Genomic DNA, 24,312 nt, shown 5'->3' on the forward strand with positions numbered 1-24,312 from the left:
AAATTACCATAGAATTGCCAGAGAAGTTTGCAAAGAAACTGAAAAAGGAATTGTGGAAGGAAATTCAGATGAGTTGCCGTTGACATTTCAGAACAAATTTCTCATGAAATTGCTGATCAAAAACCAATCGTGTGAAGTTTTAAAAATTATCGTGTGAAGTTTTAATAATTCTAGGGGGTGCCAAATACATTCTAGGGGGTGCCAGGCACCCCTGGAACCCCCCCTAGCTACGCCAATGGGGAATATCTGAACGAAGGCCTGGAGAAATTTTTCAATGAATCCCTGGTGGAATTTCTGAAGGTGTCTGTAGAAGATTTTCTAAAGAAATCCGTGCAGAAATGTTCTTGATTCTGTAGAAGATTCATGACTAATCGGAGTGAGTAAAGGCGCTTAATACGGGGCAGGTAACAGAGTAAATACCTGTGTTCCATCCCAGGAATTCGAGAACCGAGGAGTGACATTAACTATCTTAGCAACGTCCATACGCGCCAACTTGTGACGTAGTTGGGGATGGCAAGGTCTCTCAAAATCAATGAAAACTATCAAAATCGATACTGATCAACCAAATTAGGCATGTTCACGTGGAAACTAGTGCATTTAGTCGGAAAAAGTTGCATTTTGTGCAATTTTGAAGTGCTTCGCCCCCAACTACGTCACAAGTTGGCGCATATGGCTACGTCATGTGATTTTTCACTTTATTCTATACAGAAATGACCGATTGATACACAGTAGGCCTAGCCACTTTAGTGCATGTAATTCATTTTCGATACACTGCAAACATTAATAATGACAAGAAAAATGACAGAAGTAGTGGATTCTATCATATTTAAGAATTCTTTCAACGAATGGCTTAGTGTGTGTAGACTTGCCTAGACTAGAAATCATTGAAAAAATTTCTGCCGGAATCCTGAAATTTTTATGGGAATTTGTAGGACTTTCTTATGAAACTTATGGTAGCCTGGGAGGCAAGCCGAGATTCCGCTGTCATGAGATGTCAAAGCGAGCCCAAATGCAAAACAACGCGTTGCAACGGATTAAAGTGAAAAAAAGAGCGTAACTTTTTTCGCAATGAAAAAATGCAAGCTCAATTCAGTTTTATTCACATAGAAGAGAAACACAACAATTTTCATGTTGAGAAATTAAATGCAGTTTTTGCGCTTCTTTCGAAGTGTTCAACGAAAATTGTAAATGAATATTAGTGAAACATTCACATCAACTTCAGTCTTTATTCAAGGTTTGTCCGGAAAAGCGAAAGTTGCACACCAAACGAAAACTAACGATGTGTATGAAAGCTGTCTTGATTGTTGTTGACAGACTGCAATTTTCTTGAAGTTCGATGAAGTTTTGTTTTGTATTTTGTTTGTAGTATCTAGAACACCCAGATGGTAGCTGTTCTAGAGAAATTATGGGCGATGTTGCTGGAGGATCATCTAGAAGAAATTCTGAAGGAAATTCTCGAGGAAGATGTTCTTAAAGTACATCCAAAAGGTATTTGTGGAAGACTTTTTCTGATACGATTTCCAGAAGGATTTTATGCAGGAATCAAGGGATCAATTTTGGATGGCACCCAAATTTAAGATTTTTATCCCTTTCGGGACGAAGCGCAAAAAAGTGAAACCTTCATACAAATGGCTCAACTTTGGCTCTCCAGAACTTTTAGATTTTCCAACAAAACAACAATTATTTTCCCTATTTTGAAAGAACTATTATTTATCTTTCAATTTCTAGCTTTGACTACCTAGATAAATCGGAAGAAAGAAATATGCCACAGATTAAACTTTTTTATGTTTTACGGTTCTTGTCCACTTTTTGTTTAACTTGTTGTGGTAAATCTTCATCATCATCATCATCATCATCATCATCATTATAATCATCATCATTATCATCATCATCACAAGTATAAGTAATGGCTGAACTATTGGAACAGTTTACATCACTTACAACAAAGACTAAACGGAGAAAAAAAAAATGTAAAACTGTTATCGCTCAACAGCACAATTGAGCAGATTGGTCACGAAAGGGATATAGAAGTTCTTAAACTAATTGCTAGGGTGATCCATAGAAAAAAAAATAGAGAACTTTCTAATACATGAATTTGCTGAAGAAACCCATGGAAGCGTTCCAGAAAGAATCAGCAGAGAAATCTCCGAAGGCATTCTTGGCAGAAAGTTCTCTGCAAAATTTTCTGAAGCAATCGCAGGATGAGCTTTTGAAGATGATTTTTACTGGAATCCATAGTAAATTCTATGAAGATATTCATTAGACCTGTTCACTTTTTTTGACCTACCCGTGTCACATCAAATTATCAATCCACATGCAAAAATAAGGCTTCAGTCCAAAATTGAGCCAAATTGATAAAGGTTTAGAGGTGTATCAAATCGATTTTGTGTTTTTTCGAGCATTTTCACGAAAATGTACTTCAATATCCAGAAAATTGCACCAAAAAGATACCGAAAATACCGTCAAAATATAGTTTGAACAATACTCTACAACTTTGCCGAAGACACTACGGTGTTTAAATTGCGTATTTCAAAGTTATTCAACAATTTTCGTTAAAAAATCACCAGAAAATACAATATTTTTTACGATTTTTCATGTAAAAGTCATGTAATTTTACATTGTTTTAGGTGACTAATTTTATGAGCTATTGCTCCTATGTGTTACGAACATTTCGTCCATACATCATTTTAGTGTGGAAATTCGTTTTCATTGACTAATTATCAAAAGTTTGTCACGTTGATACTAAAAATTGTACAGAGTTGCCAGCATAAAATAAAACAAAGTTACCCATGATTTAAACGTCATTACACTTCTTTGTCTCATCTGCATCAGTTTAAATTTGGTGCAGTTGGTTAAGCATGAGATAGTGGATTCGAAGATTCAAGGTTCGAGTCCTGGAATAGCATTTTTTTTGCGTCTCGATCCTGCTTTAAGTTGATGAAACTACGCACTGCATCTCATTGCAATTTGGCATCATAGCATTGTTTCGGAACCGTAGAGTGCATAGTAAGAATGAAGTTGCCCTTCATCTTGTAGTTGTGCTGATTTGTGGGTAGATAGATAACAAGTTAGCTCCACCCACAGTTGTCTGTAAAATGTTGCCTCCAGAAGCAGTTCCATCATCGTATTGAATTGTTTTAGCTAAATTGATCATTATCAAACAGATGCTCAATATTTCGCCCAGCTGATATCATCGACACGATTTATTGTCAACAAGTATAAACTAAATATCTAGCTAGTCCTGGAATGGGCTTAACTGGCAGGTCCCGATCATTATTATTTGGGAGATTGCGTGTAAGTCATGGCAGATTCATCATCCTAACTGCTACAAAGAAAGAAAAAAAGTTTATCATGTATTTGAGCTTGAACCTGGGACCTTCTGATCCGCAAGCTCGAGCCTTACCATCTGCACCATTTCTGATACTTAAATCAAAAGACATTAGAATACGATGGCATGACGTCTTAAGGACAAGGTATTTGAAGTACATTGCTCAAAATTTCTAGAGCACCGTTTTTTAGAACCGTTGAACGGAATTGGATTAAAATGCATCACGCTGTTGACAACCACTGAACAATTAGCGTGATGTATTTTCATCCAAATCCGTTCAACGATTCTAAAAAACGGTGCTCTAGAAATTTTGAGCTATGTACTCCAAATACCTTGTCCTTAATCATGGGTAACTTTGTTTTAATTCGTGCTGGTAACTCTGTGCGATTTTTAGTATCAACGTGACATACTTTTGATAATTAGTCAATGAAAACGAATTCCTACACAAAAACGATGTATGGACGAAATGTTCGTCACACAAAGAAGTAGTAATCGCTAATTAGTTTAGTCACTTAAAACAATGTAAAATTACATTACTTTTATATGTAAAATCGTAAAAATATCGTGTTTTTTCGTGATTTTTCAACTAAAATTGTTGAATAACTTCGAAATACGCAATTTAAACACCGTCGTGTCTTCGGCAAAGTTGTAGAGTATTGTTCTAACTATATCTTAACGGTATCTCCGGCATCTTTTCGGAGCAATTTTGTGAATTTCTGAGTAAATTTCTGTGAAAACGGCTAAAGAAACACAAAATCGATTTGATACACCTTTAAATCTTCATCAATTTGGCTCAATTTTGGACTGAAGACTTGGTTTTACATGTGGATTGATAATTTGATGTGTCACGGAGAATCGGAGAAAAAAAGTTTCAAAGTGAACAGGTCTAATATTCATAGATGGTTCTCTAAATAAAGAAGAAGGGCGTTTCTGAGATTGCCAAAAAATGAGTCTGCGTATTTTATGGTCACGCGCCGTTGCAAAAAGTACAACACCAACACTTTGCCAGAGGAAGCTTAATGAATTGGTTTCCGGGCAAATGTTCGTGGGGTGGCCAGACTTTGTCACGATATAACAACCATCATGTTTTAATCCTAAATAATTAGCTTAGCTTAGCTTAGACTGACTGCACATATCTATGGTTGCTACTCCGTGATTGACTCGAACCAATGACAGTTGCACAATGAATCAACTGAATAATTGACTGGGAGTGGTCAACATTCTCACTGTGCACGCTTCAGAGGCTCTCTTTAACAGTACAATAACGGCGCCGGCCACGTCCTTGCAGTCAGGTTGGAAGAGTGAAGGAATGTTAATAGCAACCTTTGTTATGTGAAAGTTTTCGTTTACCGCACGTCTCCACCAAAAGCTGCAGGAAGGAGTGATTGTTAGTAGGGCAGGTATCGTTGGGTCTGGATTCACTTCGATAAGTAATATGACCTTTTGGAGTTGCAGTATGCCGTGCAAACTGCAGTGATGTTGTTCGCTTCACGCGGAAAGCAAACAACCAACCACCCTCGTCAGGTGATTGCTCAATATTGACTACAAATGAAGCAACAAAGTGCTATTGTTCGCATCACGCGGAAGGCAAACAATCGACCACCCACGTCAGGTGATCGTTTAATATTTACTATTAAAGACGCGACAACACATACAAACTTAAGCGCTATTGCTCACTCCGCGCGGCAAGTAAACAATCAGCCACCCGCGTCAGGTGGACACTCAAGATTTACAACAAAAGACGTGTCAAAACATGCAATCTGATGCGCTATTGCTCGCTTCACGCGGAAAGCAAACAATTGACCACCCACGTAAGGTGATCGCTCAATATTTATTCATAAAAATACTTGCAACAAATATACATGGACAGATACATAGAAAAATAGTATGTCGTTAAGAGATTGCACAAAAGAAATGAAATGCAATAAAAAGAAGAGATAGTTTGTAAAATGCCATCTCGAACAGTGACAAAATGGAACAAAAATCCAAGTCGACACTCATGGTGACGAACTATACAAAGTCAATGAAAAAATATTTGAAAAGAAGATAATATAAATATATGGTATAAAATTGTATTAATATAATAATTGATGTAGAATCCATAGAAAGAGAATAACAAGGAACAAACTCACCGGATAATCGCCTGCCATCAATCGAACCAAAAATGCGAAACGAAAAAAAAAATCGGAGCACCGAAGGCAACGCGCGCGCGAATCCGGCATCCAGTTGCCGAGCCGTCGCTACACACACTGACTGAAGCCGGGTCTTCTTCCTCTGCCATCAATCGGATCAAAAAGCGCAAAAAGCAAATGAAAAAAAAAACTAAATCGGGATACCGAAGGCAACGCGCGCGCAAATCTGGCCTCCAGCTGCTGAGCCGTCACTACACACACTGACTCTCATGTTTTAATCCTAAATAATGTAGATGAATTAAGCTTACCCTGATACAACAAACTATCAGGTAGATCATTCTGTTTCCTCGACTGTGCACTATGGTCCTCCGGAAAATAGGGGGCTGGTGTTAGGCCCTACGAGCCAGCCGTAATAAAATATTGTAACGGGAGGCAAGCCGACATAAGCAACATAATTATACGAACCGAGACCAACCGCAACGACCCCAGCGAACAAAAAGGACTTGCGATTGGAAACTTGGTAGGGTAAACAGGTATAGTATGCCCCCCCTAAGCAGAAATGGCAATATATCTAAAATTGGCGCCTGATTCCATCTATTGTCCACTGCAAATCGTTGTTTCTAAAGTCAGTGAAGTGTTGCATGAGAACTTTACCTCTGGAGGGGCGGCTATGGAAGCTTTGAAACGTTTTCCGAAAACGTCCCAAAATTTACCTTATCAAAACAAACGGGGCAATACGCCCCATCAAAAGAAAAACGTCCAGCCCCGTGATAAATCTGTACCAGGGGATAATTCTACCACATGCTTAACCTAGGAGGGCCTTTTAACAAGTGTTTAACTGCATAAAAATTGCAAAATAACATAAGCGAACAGAACTGGCTTAGTTTACAATGAAGCCAGCTTGCAAGAGCTAAAATATTACGCCAAAAGCCTCGATTTCAAACTTTTTGATATTTTTATTGCTTTCCTATACCAATCAACTAACGGATCAGCTTGTTGGCAATTAATCATCAATATTTAAGATTTCCAATCGATCCCGCATGCAAAAAGCGCTTGAATCGCTAGAAAATGAAGGGGGCGTTTTGCCCCGGTGGGGCGTATTATACCCTTTTACCCTACATGGAACTGCCGATCTTTCAACTTCATTGGGAGCACCCGCATACTCGCACGATCTACTGAAGGACCGCGGGTTCGGCATCGTAGCGCTATAGGAGGTGTGTTGGACAGGATCAATGGTGCGAACGTTTAGAGGTAATCATACCATCTACCGAAGTTGCAGCAACACACGGAGCTGGGAACAGCTTTCATCGTGATGGGTGATATGCAGAGGCGCGCGATTAGTTGGTGGCCGATCGACGAAAGAATGTGCAGGTTGAGGATCAAGGGCCGATTCTTCAATTTCAGCATAATAAACGTGCACAGCCCACACTCCGGAAGTACTGATGATGACAAGGACGCATTTTACGCGCAGCTCGAACGCAAGTACGGCCGCTGCCTAAGTCGTGGCTTCGTCAAGATCATCATAGAAGATTTAAACGCTCAGCTGAGCCTACACACCAATTTTTTAGTACTGGAAATCAGCAAAATTTTGCTGATTTTGTTGTGCTGTAAGTCCAGCAATCCTTTCAGCAATGAAAAAAATGCTGATCATTCGGCAATGCCCGCTGCCAACAAAGTGACAGTTCTTTTGCTGAACTTTCAGCAAGATGCAAATTGTTTCGCTGGTTAATCAGCAATCGGGGATGTAAATAAATTATACCGCTTTCCAGGAAGTTTTATTGAAAAAAAATGAGAAAAATATATTCCTTCGGTGAAAGCCAATGTAGTTTCGTTTTAATGAATTAGTTTTTATTTAATCATAATTATTTTGTCAAAACATATATGAAAAGTTTCTTCACGCAGCTTGAACACTTTTTCTTTTCCATAATTTCTCTCCTCATGAGCCTTTTCATCAAATGCCTGGAAATCAAAGCTTTTTTGAAAGATTTAATATTTACATACGAAAATGTACTTACAGAGCCTTCCGATGATCATTATTGAACATAATTTGATTAACACGTATCAAAAATTAAGTGCAACTACTTTTATGTTCTTTTCTCACGAAGGACAGAGGATTGTTGTGTTCCAGAGTGACTGCTCAAATGGTTTGCTGGTTGTCAGTTAAAACTTGTTTGCTGATATGCATTCAGCAATCAGTTTTTGCTGACTTTCGGCAGTTGTTCAAAGTGACAGCTGGTTTTGAACGTTCTGTCAAACAAAATACTGGTAACCAGCAAAATTGGAATGCTGATTAATAATCAGTAACTCATAATGCTGAACATCAGTGAAAAGAAGCTTTGCCTGCTGAACAACAGCAAAACAATGTCTTGCTGAAGCAGTTTCAGCAAATTATATTGCTGGAACGGAAGACAAAAATTTGGTGTGTAGGCCAGGTGGGCCAAGGAGAGGAATTCAGGCCGACGATTTTAAAGTTCAGCGCCCACCAGCAAACGAACGAAAACAGCCTACGACTCATTGAACTCGCCGCCTCCAAAAAACATGGCAATACGTACCACCTTTTTCCAACACAGCCTCCCTTATCGTTACACCAGGAGATCACCACAGCAGACGGAATCTCAAATCGATCATTTTCTGATTGACGGACGGCACTTCTCCGACATTATCGACGTCAGGACCTATCGTGGCGCCAACATCGACTCCGACCACTATCTGGTGATGGTCAAACTGCGCCCAAAACTCTCCGTCATCAACAATGTACGGTACCGGCGACCGCCACGGTACAACCTAGAGCGACTGAAACAACCGGATGTCGCCTCAGCATACGCGCAGAATCTCGAGGCCGCGTTGCCAGACGAGGGCGAGCTCGATGAGGCCCCTCTAGAGGACTGCTGGAGTACAGTGAAAGCAGCCATCAACGACGCAGCCGAGAGCACCATCGGGTACGTGGAACGGAATCGACGGAACGATTGGTTCAATGAAGAGTGCAGAACGGTTTTGGAGGAGAAGAATGCAGCGAGGGCGGTAATGCTGCAGCAAGGGACTCGACAGAACGTGGAACGTTATAAACAAAAGCGGAAACAGCAGACCCGCCTCTTTCAGGAGGAAAAGCGCCGCCTGGAAGAAGCGGAGTGTGAAGAAATGGAACTGATGTGCCGTTCCCAAGAAACACGGAAGTTCTATCAGAAGCTCAACGCATCCCGCAACGTCTTCGTGCCGCGAGCCGAAATATGCAGGGATAAAGACGGAGGCCTCTTGACGGACGGACGTGAGGTGATCGAAAGGTGGAAGCAGCACTTCGATCAGCACCTGAACGGCGTGGAGAACGTAGGCACGGGAGCCCACTGCAACGGAGAAAACGACGACGCCAGTGCAGCGGAGGACGGAAATGAACCAACTCCCACGTTAAGGGAAGTTAAGGATGCCATTCACCAGCTCAAAACCAACAAAACAGCTGGTAAGGATGGTATCGCAGCTGAACTCATCAAGATGGGCCCAGAAAAGTTGGCCACCTGTCTGCATCGGCTGATCTGGGAAACCGAACAGCTACCGGAGGAGTGAAAGGAAGGGGTAATCTGCCCCATTCACAAGAAAGGCGACCATTTGGAATGTGAGAACTTCAGGGCGATCACTATTTTGAATGCTGGCTACAAAGTGCTATCCCAGATCATCTTCCGTCGTCTGTCACCTAAAACAAATGAGTTCGTGGGAAGTTATCAAGCCGGCTTCATCGATGGCCTTTCGACAAGGGACTAGATCTTTACCGTACGGCAAATCCTCCAGAAATGCTGTGAATACCAGGTCCCAACGCATCACCTGTTCATCGACTTCAAAGCGGCATACGACAGTATCGACCGCGCAGAGCTATGGAGAATCATGGACGAAAACGGATTTCCTGGGAAGCTAACTAGACTGATTAAAGCTACGATGGACGGTGTGCAAAACTGCGAAAGGGTTTCGGGTGAACTATCCAGTTCATTCGTATCTCGCCGGGGACTGCGACAAGGTGATGGACTCTCATGCCTACTCTTCAACATCGCGCTGGAAGGTGTGATGCGACGAGCCGGGCTCAACAGCCGGGGTACGATTTTCACAAAATCCGGACAATTTGTGTGCTTTGCGGACGACATGGACATTATTGCCAGAACATTTGGAACGGTGGCAGAGCTGCACACCCGCCTGAAACGCGAAGCAGCAAAGGTCGGACTGGTGGTGAATGCCTCAAAAACAAAGTACATGCTGGCAGGCGGAACCGAAAACGACCGGATCCGTCTGGGTAGTAATGTTACGATAGACGGGGATTAGGGTGGCCCACACTTATATGAAAAACAAAAATTTCAAAAAATGCCAAGTCTTACCTCCAAAATCAGTTGTGTTGGACTCCCATAAGCTACGTTCAAAATTTGGGCAAAATCGGTTTAGCCTAAGGGGGTGCTCAAAACGCTTGAAGTTTGTATGGGAAAACTTGGCCAAATGTATGCAGAAATTTTAAGTTCTCGAATTTCGCCGCTAGGTGGCGCTGTAAGCGTTCAATAATCAAACCCTTTGGTATTATTGTAGGTGACTATATGTCAAACAACTTTCTCGAAGACCGCGAAATGATTCAACGGCTGTGAAAAAAGTTATACCCTAGGAAAAGTGAGGCAAAGTATTTCATTATTGATATTATTCCTTTACATGTATTGGAAAAACAACAATAAATACACGGGCTTGGTGGTCTAGTGGCTACCGCTTCTGATTCGTATGCAGAAGGTCATGGGTTCAATCCCTGGCCCGTCCTTTTCATCCTACTTTGTATCTTTCTATCCACTTTCTCTCGCTCTCTCTTCTCTACATATACAACTCATGTATATTCATATGTTCACAGCCATCGCTAGAACCAGAAACGAATTGAAAAAAGTCGTTTCCCTCCCTTCCAACTTCTACTCACAGCACAGTGTATATATAACGCCTATAAGTTATGCAACCAAAGCGTGCTGTGCCGCTTGACCTTATTCACCTTATTCACCACACAATCTATCACGAACACTATAAATATCCCCTATCCATGGATCGCATCACCGACCCAACGGTGACTCCCAGATCTTCCATCCTTTCCGTCTAAAAATACCCCAGTCCGTGCGGGTTGTGGGGACGCAGAGTGCTCTCGGTCTCTAGTAGCAACAACCAGTACACTCTAACATTCCTTTCCCTTCCCCAGCTGACTATAAGGACTTGGCCGGCGCCGTTATTGATCAAATATGCATGAGCTGCTAAAATTGCACTTTGAGAATAAGTGGAATGTCCCCAGCCTCTTATTCAGTTGGATCTCAGTGCAATTGGTACCAGTTCAGATCAATCACGGAGGAGCAACCATTGACATGTATAGTCAGAATTGATCGTTTTGATCGTTTTTGATCGTACATGTATTGGAAAAACAACAATAAAGTTTATCCTTACTTTACCTAGGGTATAACTTTTTTCACAGACGTTGGATCACTTTGCGGTCTTCGACAAAGTTGTTTGGCATATAGTGTCACCTTCAATAATACCAAAGGGTTTATTTATTGAACGCTTACAGCGCCACCTAGCGGCAAAATTCGAAAATTTAAAATTTCTGCATACATTTGGCCAAGTTTTCCCATACAAACTTCATGCGTTTTGAGCGCCCCCTTAGGCTCAACCGATTTTGCTCAAATTTTGAACGTAGCCTATGGGAGTCCAAAACAACTGATTTTGGAGGTAAGACTTGGCATTTTTTGAAATTTTTGTTTTTCATATAAGTGTGGGCCACCTTAACGGGGATACTTTCGAGGTGGTGGAAGAATTCGTCTACCTCGGATCCTTACTGACGGCTGACAACAACGTGAGCCGTGAAATTCGGAGGCGCATCATCAGCGGAAGTCGGGCCTACTACGGGCTCCAGAAGAAACTGCGGTCGAAAAAGATTCACCCACGCACCAAATGCACCATGTACAAAACGCTAATAAGACCGGTAATCCTCTACGGGCACGAGACATGGACCATGCTCGAGAAGGACCTGCAAGCACTTGGAGTTTTCGAGCGACGCGTGCTAAGGACGATCTTCGGCGGTGTGTGGCGGAGAAGAATGAACCACGAGCTCGCTGCACTTTACGGCGAACCCAGCATCCAGAAGGTGGCCAAATCTGGAAGGATACGATGGGCTGGGCATGTTGCAAGAATGCCGGACAACAACCCTGCAAAGTTGGTGTTCGCGACAGATCCGGTTGGCACAAAAAGGCGTGGAGCGCAGAGAGCACGATGGGCGGATCAGGTGGAACGTGACCTGGCGAGCATCGGGCGTGACCAAAGATGGAGAACGGCAGCCACGAACAGTTAACGCTCGGACATCGATACGATCAGACGTGCGCGGACTACTGTCGAAGGCGACTATCTCGAAGCCTTTCTTTCAGATAGGCTTTCAATCGTTTAAACGGATTATACTATAAAAAGCCAAAATGGAAGCTACCAGGAAGAATACGATGAAAATTGTTTTCGGATCATCGGCAAAAGCTCCAAAGAATCTGGATGTCTTACGGTTCGTGGGTGGCAGGCTGGGAATCCTAGCTGAAAGTGTGCATTCGATTTACAAAGACGAAAACGACCATGCGTTTTACATCAAATTTCTCGATGAAAATGAGTTCAACTGCTTCGGTACTGGCTTGGAAGAGCAGTACACCTTTGACTACGAGGATGGATCCCAGGTGCAAGTACGACTCGAAATCGCTAGCAGACTGTTCCGGTACGTGCGAATATTCAACTTACCACCTGAAATAGATGACAGGGATATTGCTGCAGTTTTGAATCAGTTCGGAAGCATCAGACAACATGTACGTGAAAGGTATCCAGCCGATTTCGGTTACAGTGTATACAGCGGGGTCAGAGGAGTCCACATGGAGATTTCAAAGGAACTTCCAGCAAATCTGTACATAGGTCATTTCAAAGCTCGTATCTACTACGAGGGTTTGAAAAATCGGTGTTTTTATTGTAAAAATGATGGACATCTAAAGGTCAACTGCCCAAAGTTGGCCAGTCTAAGAGCGGCACAAAATGGCGTCCAATACAGTCACGTACTCGCCAACGCGGTGATCGGAGCGAATACAACATCACCAGGAACATTGAACATGACCACTATTCCAGTACCATCGACAAGCAGACCAGTTAGCGTTGTGTTGGAGAAATCCACCACCACTACTAACGCGGTTAGGCCAGCGGTAGTAGTGACCAAAGAAGCGGTAGAAAATTCAATGGGAGAGCCATCAAATATCAGGAGTAACAAGGACTCAGTGGACAGTGTGAGTGTTGACCGCAAAAATCCACTGAAACGAGTGCCGGACTCACCGTTGGACAACGACTCGTCGGAGTCTGATGGGATACAGCAGGTTAATGAGAAAATCAAACCTAGAAAGAAACAGCAGATACTGGAGTCCAGTATAACGGTAAGCCCAATCGATGTAATTAGTACCCGGGAAAGCCGATCGAAGAACCGATCACGAAGTGGAACTCAAGGGCGCTGATGTGACAGTGAGCGCCGATGGTATGTATGGCTACAGAGGCTTGATTTATTTCGCGATTTATGGATTTGTGAGTGACCGTTGAGTTTTAATTTTGTTTTGAAGCCATGCCATTGATTCGACGTATCGCAACCGTAAATTTAAATGCAATTAGTTGCACAGTTAAAAAGTTTTTATTGAGAGATTTCATCTGGAACAACGATTTAGACGTGGTATTTCTGCAAGAGGTTGCCTTTGAAAATTTTTCTTTCATAAGGTCACACAAAGCGATAGTTAATATTAGCGAAGATGGCAAAGGAACAGGGGTTTTGTTGCGAACTAACATCGATTATTCCAATTGCGTGTTGAACAGTAACGGAAGAATTACTTCAGTTTGTATAGATAACATAAACTTCATCAACATCTACGCACACTCGGGAAGCAAATTCAAAAAGGAACGAGACCTTCTTTTCACGCAGGATATTTTGATTCATTTAGCGATAGGCAAGGAGAACCTTTTACTGGGTGATTTTAATTGTATAGTTAATCCTGATGATTCAAATAGCACTGTCAAAAATATCTCGATTGGTTTGAAAAGTTTGATATCTTCTTTGAACTTATTAGATGTGGACAAAAAATTTCACGGAAAAAATGCAAGATTCACGTTTTACCGAAGTGGATCGAAATCACGTTTGGACACAATTTATTCTTCAGACACCTTTATGAGATGCATCTCAAATGTCACTACAATGCCATTAGCTTTTTCAGATCATCATGGTGTTACACTCACCTATAATGTCGATAATAGACTTCTTTTTAACTTCCTTGGCTGCGGTTATTGGAAACTTAATTTTTTTTTGTTGAACAATGATGATATCAATAATCGATTCGTTTCGATGTACAATAATTTAAAAACTCGAAACTCAGCATTGGATTTAAACTATTGGTGGAACAACGACTTTAAAAATAGCGCTAAACGATTTTATAAAACGGAAAGTTTCAGAATCAATCAACAGTCAACGCGGGAAAAAAGTTTTTACTATCAGTGTTTGAAGGAATTGTTTGATAAGCAGCAAAATGGGGAGGAAACTTTTTCTGAGATGGCAATCGTTAAATTCAAGCTGATGCAGCTAGAAAACACTAGAATGAATGCAATTTCATATAAATTCAAACCAAACACTTTACTATCTGAAGAAAAACTAGGATTGTTTCAAATTTCGACAAGTATCAATCGATGTTCGGCAACTAATATTTTAAAACTAAGAGTTAATGGCAACCTGACTTCGGAAACTTCGATTTTAAAAGAAACCTTATTCAAACATTTTAAGCAAAAATTTGAAAAATCACCTGATACCGACACTGATTACGAAAACGTATTAAGTTACCTTAGAAACAAGCTTGATCAAAACGATCAACAATCCCTTATGGATCCAATTTCAGTAGACGAATTGAAAACTGCTTTAATCCATGCTTCAAAGAGGAGTTCTCCGGGACTGGATGGTTTGTGCTACGAATTCTATTCTGTACACTTCGATTTGCTAAAAGACGGTTTAGTTAACTTGTTCAATTCATACCTGATTGGCGGGAACTATCCACCAGCGTCGTTTTCAGCAGGGGTAGTAACTTTAATCCCAAAAAAAGGCGATTCTTATGATCTAGATAATCGGCGACCGATCAGTATGCTCAATTCCGATTATAAACTTTTTGCAAAAATTTTATGGAACCGTTTACAGCCAATGATGGTCAAGTTGGTGGGTAGTGGCCAATCTGCGTGTATAACAAATCAGTCTTGTGTTGAAAATCTAAGAACTCTTCGTAATGTGTTGATCAAAGGAAACACCTCCAAGCACTTTAAAGCTATGATCCTGAGTCTTGATTTGGAAAAAGCATTTGATCGTTTAGATCATGATTCTCTTTGGGCTGTTCTGGAAAAGTTTGCTTTTCCTGCTCAAATCATCGGATGCCTGAAAAGACTTTACAAAAACGCAAACTCGAAAATTTTATTCAATGGTTTTTGTACTTCCAGTTTTGCGATTCGCAGCTCAGTTCGGCAAGGATGCCCTTTGAGCATGGCTTTATTTGTCCTCTACATTGAACCGCTTATTAGAATGTTAAACGAAAACATTTCAGGTTGTCTCATAGACAATAGTTTCGTGAAACTCATAGTTTATGCAGACGATATTAATATTTTGATACGAAATAACCATGAATTTGATACCGTGCTAGAGATAGTAGGGTATTTCAGTATCTATTCTAAAATCAAACTCAATGTTTCCAAATCTCAATATTTAAGAATAAATTCTTGTCCTTCAGGTCCACATCTTATCAAAGAAGTAGATACACTGCATATTCTTGGCCTTCACATTAATCCGAATTTTGAAAAATTAACTACATTAAACTACAATAAGTACATAAACGAAATCAAACATCTTTTGTCCTTGCACAACCGAAGAAATTTGAACTTATTTCAAAAGGTTTGGACTCTGAATACTTATATTTTTTCTAAACTGTGGTACATTTGTCAAGTTTTCCCGCCAAATAATAAGCAAATAGCAACATTGAAATCGATGTCAGGCCGCTTTTTATGGCAAGGATATATATTCAAAGTTCCCAGGAATGAATTATATTTGCCTGTTTATAAAGGAGGTCTCGGTCTAGTTGATATTGAATCTAAATCTAAAGCGCTATTCGTTAAAAATATTCTTTTTTCTCCAAAAAATAACCGTTTAAACAATGATACTTTTATGCTAAATCAACATAACAACCGCCATTTAACTCGAAACATGAAAGAATGGATCACGTTGGCGAACGAAATCAAATCGAATGCCTCTCTCGATACGAGTAAAAAAAATTTATGATTTTATAATTGAAGGATTGAATATTTCATGTAAAACTCAAGAAGACCTACCGCAGTTACCATGGGATAGTTTATTGAATAATCTAAACAGCAACTTTATAACATCGAGAGGAAAAACAATTATTTTTTGTCTAATGAAAGATATTGTTCCTTATAAGAAAAAAATGTTTGTTAATAATATAAGAGGTACTAGTTCAAGTAACTGTGGAGTATGTAATAATGAGGAAACTTTGAGGCACATTATTAAACAGTGTATATTGTCTTGTAAAATATGGACATGGCTCAAACATGTGTTGACTAGTAAAATGAAGTTGAAAATATCGGATCCAGATGAAATACTATGTAGAAACATTACTAATAGAAACTACAAAAACAAAGCAGCTCTATGGTTAGTAATAGAAACTATATCATTTAATATAGAAACAAAAGGGCTTGGAAGTTTAGAAGAACTGCAACAACGAATTAGAATAGCTCGATTCAATAGTAAAGAAATTTTTAGAAGACAGTTTAGAAATTTCCTGGATATATTTTGAAATTATTGTAACGTTTTTCAAATTAAAGAAATAAATAAACTTTGGAAAAAAAAAACCGTGTATTCTGGAGAAAATATTGTTGATTCAGTTTTATCTTGAATTTGATGGAATACTAAATAAATGAATTATTCCGTTTCGGTATGACTCCGCAGCCATTGGTAATCCGTGCGCTGATGGTGGGTACACCATTATCATCATCAACATCATCATCATCATCATTTATTTCAAGTTTTCAATGATCCAATCCAAATAATGTTGAACTCTTGTGTAGATTCCCGGTTCAGTTTCCACTCCACAGGTTGCCTGCCCATAAGAGACAACCCCATGGATCACGAACCGTCCATGTACGAAATACTTCAGAGGACCACCGGAATCCCCCTGGCAGTTGTCTGCCCTGTCGATTCCGGCACCGGCGCAAACCTGACTCTCATCCACGGTCAACTGTACGGGTTCCAGCGATTTGTTGCACTGCTCAAGATCTACAATCGGCACGTCGGCTGATCGCAGTTGATCCGAAAGCGTTTCATTTTCCGTAAAGCCCCACCCAGATACCAACATCCATGCTTGGGGAATGCTGCTTATTACTTCCGGCAGCGGCAGACAAATGGGCCATACATCTACGAAAAGAGGCTTCGTTGTATAACCTACATCTGATGTTATTTGTTATCGTCACTTACTTTTATTCATTCGTGCAGCACTTGCCAGCCTAACCAAAGCAATGTCATTCTTTTTCCGGCTGACACTATACTTGGGATGAGGAATAAATTTCTCCGCTAGGATGTCCTGTGGAGGATCAGCGCATTCTTCTTCTCCGTTGACATACTCTATGCAATCGATTGCTGTCGACAGATCCGTTTCTCCTAGTCGTACGGAATAGCTAATTGACAAATAGTGCATGAGTTCGAGTTCTAAAATTTCCTATCCCAAATGGTTTGACTTACACAGATTTGCGTCTGCAATGCGTTGCGGTAAGGACGTAACGGTCCGCAATCAGAGTACCTCCGCAATGGAATGTGCCATCGAAACCCCTGAGTAAGGCCATCCACGGGAACTCGAATATCGTGGCTTCCTTTCCATGTGCAACACGTTTTGGATCTTGCTTGCCGCAACTTTCCATGTTCAGCAAGCGGCGTCCCGTTTTTGGGCAGCAGATGAAGTACACCTTTTTGGAAACAAATGGTTATGATATCATAATCATTGATAGAATATATGTTTAATTTTCTTATCTATTGACAAACCTTGCTGAAAGAAGACTGTTTCACATCGCAAATCAGATTTCTAACTTCAGTCTGTGTCGTCCTTGGCCATTCCTTCGCTGACACTTTGTGGAATTCTTGGTAGTCCATGCACTCATTGAACGATACGCATTCCCGGTTCGGACTACACTCTCGGGGAAATCCCTGTGCCGAAGGTAGACCAATAACAGCACTAATGATCGTCACGATGAAAAGTGTCCGCGCTTCCATCTCAATCGATTCACGTTGGCAACTGAACTGTGCTGCTGATTGAGTGAATAACATACGAATGTGGTTATTCCGTTGTTTTACTTCGATAACACAGATAGTTTTCATTATTTTTTCACTGCAAAACGGTGAAACGACGATTCCCATGGTTGTGTGTACCATGGGCGAAGCAAATTCTAGATTGATACCTAGGGGGACGTCAAGGGGGACGTCCACAATCCACGTAAGATGGCTAATATTGGGTATGAACAATAAATTGAAAATTGAAATTTGATCGCATCAGCTCAGAACAACTTTACTTACCTTACCGATCACGCTAAGGCCTGTGTCGCCTCTGCTGTATATAGTAGCCGTCTCCATTCCACTCGGTCCATGGCTGTTTGTCTCCAGTTCCGCACTCTGCGTAGGGTCCGCAGATCGTCCTTCTTGTATCGGTTGGATGACTCTCGAGAACCAGTTTAGTCGGGTTGCTATCCGACATCTTGATGACGTGACCCGCCCACCGTAGCCTCCCGATTTTCGCGGTATGGACGATGGTTGGTTCTCCCAGCAGCTGATGCAGCTCGTGGTTCATTTGCCTTCTCCAAGTCCCGTCTTCCATCTGCACTCCGCCGTAGATGGTACGCAACACCTTCCGTTCGAAAACTTCAAGAGCGCGTTGGTCCTCTGCACGTAGGGTCCATGTTTCGTGCCCATAGAGGACGACCGGTCTAATCAGCGTTTTGTAGATAGTTAACTTCGTGTTACGGCGAACTTTATTCGATCGTAGAGTTCTGCGGAGTCCAAAGTAGGCACGATTTCCTGCCACAATGCGCCTCTGAATATCTCTGCTGGTGTCGTTGTCGGCAATCACCAGTGAGCCCAAGTACACGAATTCTTCAAGCACCTCGATTTCATTACCGTCGATATAAATTAGGAGTGGCGGGCGCGGAGATTCCTCTCTGGAGCCCTTTGCCATCATGTACTTTGTCTTCGACACATTATTCTATTCTAGTGCTTGCACGCACAGCCAGTATTGAAAAGCATCCTGGAAATATCAAAATTTCTTCTGATATTTTCTTGTCAGCATTAACATTGCAGCATGTCAGAGACGTGATACAAATATTAAAACGGCCAGGCCCACTGTGCAGACTAACGGGTTGGGAGAAAATTCAAAAATATAAGGCAATCAGGTTATCCACTTATGAATGTACTTTGTCTTCGACACATTAATGACTAATCCGATTCGCCTGGCTTCACTCTTTATGGCTAGTTTCCACCTGGTAAGTACTGTGTAAAAAGTTAGGACAAGTAATGGCCACGTAAAACTTTTGCAATAAATATTACTTAAGCGTTCTCAGTTGATAAGTCATTTGCAGCCAGAAAGATTTGCCAACAGATGGCACTGTCATGCGATGCTGTCAGTCATGTTGTTAATTTTCCGTACGGAATAATATGTCGATGTATTATTCCGTGAGTAAAAGTGGCATTTCTCTTTCTTTTTGTTTTTTCTTTCGCACCAAAGACATCAGTGTGCATCGAGCTGTTAGTACACAGGGGCCTTAGGCCTGTAGTACACAGGGTTAAATATTAATATGTCTAATTTTGACAAGGTAAGAACTCAAGAAACAACATGAAGCGGAACACGCAATAGGGCCGGCATCGAAATGCGGAAGCACTGCGGAATGTACTAGAAAAAATCCGCAAGTATGCCGCTGCGGTAAAACACAATGAGCGCGGATTTCATGTGGTTGATTTCAAAAGAACTTCAGCTCGGTGAATATGTTTGTTTCCTGGAAGAAAAGAATTATGTGAGAATCTGCAGCATAGCTCTTGCTCTGTCTTGCTCTATCGAAAGAAATCTGAGGTTTCCTAGTTCTCGAAAATTCCTAAAAGAGTTCTTTCAGGAGTTCCTCGATATTTCCTCTAGAATGTCCCCCAGGAGATCTCGGGAATTCATCCAGAAGTTCTCCTCCAGTTCTTCCTCCAGAAGATTATCAGGAATTCCTCCGGAGTTTCCCGGATATTCCCGGGGGAGTTTTCTGCGAATTACTCCAGGAGTTCCCCGGGAATTCCTCAAGGAGTGTTCCGGAAATTCCTCCAGGGAAACCCGGAAATCATCCATAAATCATTAGGTTCTTCCTCCAGGAAATCCTCGATAAAACCTTGGATAAAACTTCCGAGAGTTCCCCGGGAATGCCTCTCGAAGTTCACCATTAATTCTTTCAGGTGTGTGCCGGGAGTATATCCAGGAGTTCCCCGTGAATTCTTGTAGGAGTTCCCCAGGAATTCCTGCAGAAATTCCCTTGGAATTCCCCAATGAGTTTCCAAGAAATTCCTCCAGGAGTTTCCCAGGAACTCATCTAAAATTACCTCGGGAATTCCACCAGAAGTTCACCAATAATTCCACAAGGAATTTTCCAGGGAAATTTTCCAGGAGTTCTTCTGAAATTCCCGTACAATTCTTCCAGAAATCCCCGAAGGAATTTATGGAACAATCACCAGAGGATGTTCTCGAGCAAATCTCCAGAAATTCCTTCTGAGATTTCTCCAATAATTCCTCAGGAGATTCCTTCAGGAATTCTTCCGGAAATTACTTCAGGAATTCCTCCGGAGAATCCCCCAATAATTCCTCCGGAGAATGCCCCAATAATTCCTCCGGAGATTCCATCGGAAATTCTTTCGGAGATTCCTCCGGAAAATCTTCCGGACATTTCTCCGGGAATTCCTCTGGAGGTTCCTCCGGGAATTCTTCCGGAGATTCCTCCAGGAATTCCTCTGGAGATTCCTCCAGGAACTCTCTCAAATATTTCTGCAGTAATTTCTTTGGAGATTCCTCCAGGAATTCCTTCGTAGATTCCTTCAGAAATTTTCCCGGAGATTCTTCCGAGGAATCCTCGGAGGAATTCCTGGAGGATTCCTCGGAGGAATTTTTGGAAGAATCCTCGGAGAAATTCCTGGAGGAATCCTCGGAGGAATTCTTGGAGGAATCCTCGGAGGGATTCCTGGAGGAATCTCCGGACGAATTTCTGGAGGAGTTCTGGGAGGAATTTCTGGAGGAATCTCCGAAGAAACCTCCGAAGGAATTCCTGTAAGAATCTCCGGAGAAATTTTTGGAATCTCCGGAAGGTTTTCCCCGAGGAATTCCCGAAAAAAAATACTGCAGTAATCTCCGGAAGAATTATTGGAGAAATCTCAGGAGGAATTACTGCAAAAATCTCCGGAGAAGTAGGAATCTCCGGAGGAATTACAGAATGAATACCTGGAGGAATCTCCAGGTAAATATAAAATATGTTAATTGTATCGATTCAATCCAAAATAAACAATGATTTCTAAAAGGTAACTAAAACATCATTTTTTCAATGATTTTTAATAAATGTAAATACGCTTTAAAATACACCAAAAACTATTTTGAGATATACAAAACAGTCCTAAATATCAGCCAAAAATATAAAAAAGAAATGATTTTCCACTAAACAAAAATTACAAAAATGCTCAAACTATACCCCGTCTAAAGGCGGGATTGGGTATTAGAGGGTTCAAGAAAACATGTATTTTATCGTATATAATAAGTTTGTAGAACATTTGAAAATTCCTAAAAATATCTAAAAAAATATTACAATGAAAAAAACTGATATTTAGGGGTCGTTAACAGAAAATGACCCATATCTTTCAAAACGGAGCAGATAGGAAACCGAAATTACCGAATACTGTGAAAAGTCTAAGTGTGCAAACAGCTGAACGGACTTCGTGAAAATCGTTCCACTCGTGTTTATCCCCGCTCTCCTTATTACACCCTCTAACGCAATGTTGAACAGCAAGCACGAAAGACCATCACCTTGCCGTAACCCTCTACGCACATCACTCTATTCATCGTCGCCTTGATCAATGTATCAGTTTATCCGGGAATCCGTATTCGTGCATGATCTGCCATAGCTGATCTTGATCGATTGTATCATACGCCGATTTAAAATCGCTGAACAAGTGATATGTGGGCACGTTGTATTCGCGGCATTTCTGCAACATCTGGCGGATGGCGAACATCTGGTTCGTTGTAGCGCGTTCACCCATAAATCCGGCCTGATATTGCCCACGAACTCTCTTGCAATCGGTGATAGACGGTGGCATAAAATTTGAGAGAGTATCTTGTAGGCAGCTCTCAGTAGTGTGATCGGGCGGTAGTTTCCGCAATCCAACTTGTCGCCCTTTTTGTAGATTGGACACACGATACCTTCCATCAAATTTTCCGGTAGTACTTCTTCCTCCCAAATCTTGGTAATAAACCAGTATAGTGCTCTCAACAGTGATTCGTCACCGTATTTCAAGAGCTTGTTTGGTAGTTGATGTGCTCCAGCGGCTATGTTGTTTTTCAACCGACCAATTGGTTACCTCTTGTTATTTCGCTAAGCTCAATGTGACATACATGTTCATTAACCTTCGTAGGATGTTAAGCTAGGCGCACCGCGATGGCGTAGTGCACGTTCAACGAGTTTGTCTGGGTCATATTGACCCCAACATCCTACTGGGGTTGAACGTTAACTAATGTATGGTAATCTGACATCAATCAAAGGTTGCAATGTGTACCTTTTGTGTTAGGCAAATGATCGGCTTGAATATATAACATAAGCCCGAAAGACAAAACATAAAAAAAAAAACGATTTAATCCACCTATGGTGAACAGATCTCTTCTTACACTTATTAAAATTATTATTGTATTATTTGTATTTAACATTTTTATTTTGTGTAATTTGGCCAAAATTTCTAGAAAATATTGTGGATTTGGCATCTAGTGGATTGGTTTCCAAAATAGCATCATGGACCATTGACTAAACTACCAGAAATGCCAGACACCTCCTAGAATCTTGTATGGAATGTTTAAAAAATAGCTTACATATTCTGGAATATTGTATCTTTTGTTAACTGCCAAAAGATCTTGAATTGATTAACAAATGGGTAAGAAAATCAGCGAGATACACTTTGTCTAATATCTCTTAATCAGTCGATTAAATTAGCTCTGAAGTACTTGGTATTCATGGTTATGGTGTAGAAAAGACAAAAATCTACTAAGTTTATCAGTTTTGGCATTAACTAGTTATTTTGGCTGTCCGTATCTTGCATTTTTCCCACATTATATAAATTCAAAGCTTTCATTGAACATATTGTTAGTTTTCATAGAATTCCTGTGGATTTGTATTTTTTTATTTATAATTTTGTTGAAAACAATAACCTGCTAGTATACGCTTTGTATGAGGTCAGCATTATTTATTGTAAAATAATTTCCCATAGACTGGTCAAAAACTCAAGCAAGATAACAAGTGAATATAATAATAAAAAACCCAGATTAATCCACCTAGTGGTGATAGTGCCTTTCTCGTCGAACATGTACTCATGATCTTTCCTTGGCCGGGATACGACTGGGATAGTTTTGCTTCAGAATTTTGGCTTTGCAGTCTTTTGGAGAAATCGAAAACACTAGTTTATGATTTTTTTTCCGACGTTTCGGTCCGTATGGGGCTTTTTCAGGGGTTCAATCGGTCAACGTTTCCTTGTCAAGATGGCTTTGCTAAACTCAAAAATTTCATACGGAAGTTTTGGTATACATTAAGTCCGTTCGGTTTGAAACCGTCGTAATGCGGTCAATCTACTACCTATCGGGTGGTCTAGAATTCGGTTCCTGTTTTTGGAATCTTCCACCATTGCTTTGTATAGAAAATTTCTGTGCATGGGCCATCATTCCGAAGCATGATCTTTCCATCGACGTATCCGAACTGTTCCTGAATTCTTATTCAGGATATTATATTTTATTGAGAAAAGCAATAGTTTTAAAAAAAATGGGAAACTTATTAATGGAACATATTCCGACGTTATGTTAAACGTATAGACAGAGCTGCAAAATATCAGAATTTTCAGTTGACTGCATGAGCACCTTCACTATCACTGAAGGCCGATCAACATCAAGACGATAATTACAAGCTAGGATATAGCTTCTTCCTTAATCACAGATGACTTTACGGTCTTCGACAAAGTTTTTTCTTCGCACTTTGGGCTATATTTTATTATCATAGGTTACAAGATTCATGTAAAATTTGACAAAAAATGCAAGCAATAAAACCATTAAAAAAATCCCAATAGCTTAGACGCAAACGAGGATTGAAAAAACTTTGTCCGGGGTTGATGCGATAATTTTCATTTTCCCATATAACGTTGACCCATCCTACTGTATATTTTTACACCTCAGGAATCTGAAATGGTGTGATTTGTTGAGATTGCTTTAGTACGGACAAACAGACATATCATTTGGGACATATTCATCATCAACATCGTAACGAAAAAATAATCGCCAAATGCTAATCAGGTTGCATTTCACAACTCGCTGCTGGCTTGATGGCGGTAGTGAGTAAACGTCAAACGAACAAAAACGATTTCACGCGTAACTTTACCACATACCGTATCTAACAAAATCCACGAACAAAATCCACAATCGAAGGGGAAGTTCGCTGTTCCCGTAGCAACTAATACATTGAGCATTT

At 40.7% G+C, this 24,312-nt stretch overlaps 1 protein-coding gene across 1 annotated transcript; it reads right to left on the minus strand.

Annotated features, from left to right (window-relative positions):
• Positions 1 to 16,536: 16,536 nt before the first annotated feature.
• Positions 16,537 to 17,935, minus strand: LOC115258660 (phenoloxidase-activating factor 3-like). The gene is made up of 4 exons (XM_062847807.1): positions 17,579 to 17,935; positions 17,282 to 17,502; positions 17,018 to 17,217; positions 16,537 to 16,957 (listed from the first exon to the last, which is right to left on the minus strand). Exons 1-4 carry the CDS (start codon positions 17,909 to 17,911, stop codon positions 16,560 to 16,562), a joined length of 1,152 nt encoding a protein of 383 aa, XP_062703791.1. The 5' UTR covers positions 17,912 to 17,935; the 3' UTR covers positions 16,537 to 16,559.
• Between the last annotated feature and the right edge of the window lie 6,377 nt (positions 17,936 to 24,312).

Source organism: Aedes albopictus, chromosome 2 (genome assembly GCF_035046485.1).
Source record: "Aedes albopictus strain Foshan chromosome 2, AalbF5, whole genome shotgun sequence".
Taxonomy (NCBI): Eukaryota; Metazoa; Arthropoda; class Insecta; order Diptera; family Culicidae; genus Aedes; species Aedes albopictus.

Excerpts from the sequence above, each read along its gene's own strand:
- LOC115258660 (XM_062847807.1), bottom strand. The coding sequence starts at position 17,911 with ATGAAAACTATCTGTGTTATCGAAGTAAAACAACGGAATAACCACATT. Across the intron at positions 17,503-17,578 it reads AACAGTCTTCTTTCAGCAAG|GTGTACTTCATCTGCTGCCC; the intron begins GTTTGTCAATAG and ends GTTTCCAAAAAG. Across the intron at positions 16,958-17,017 it reads TGCTGCACGAATGAATAAAA|ATGTATGGCCCATTTGTCTG; the intron begins GTAAGTGACGAT and ends CTCTTTTCGTAG.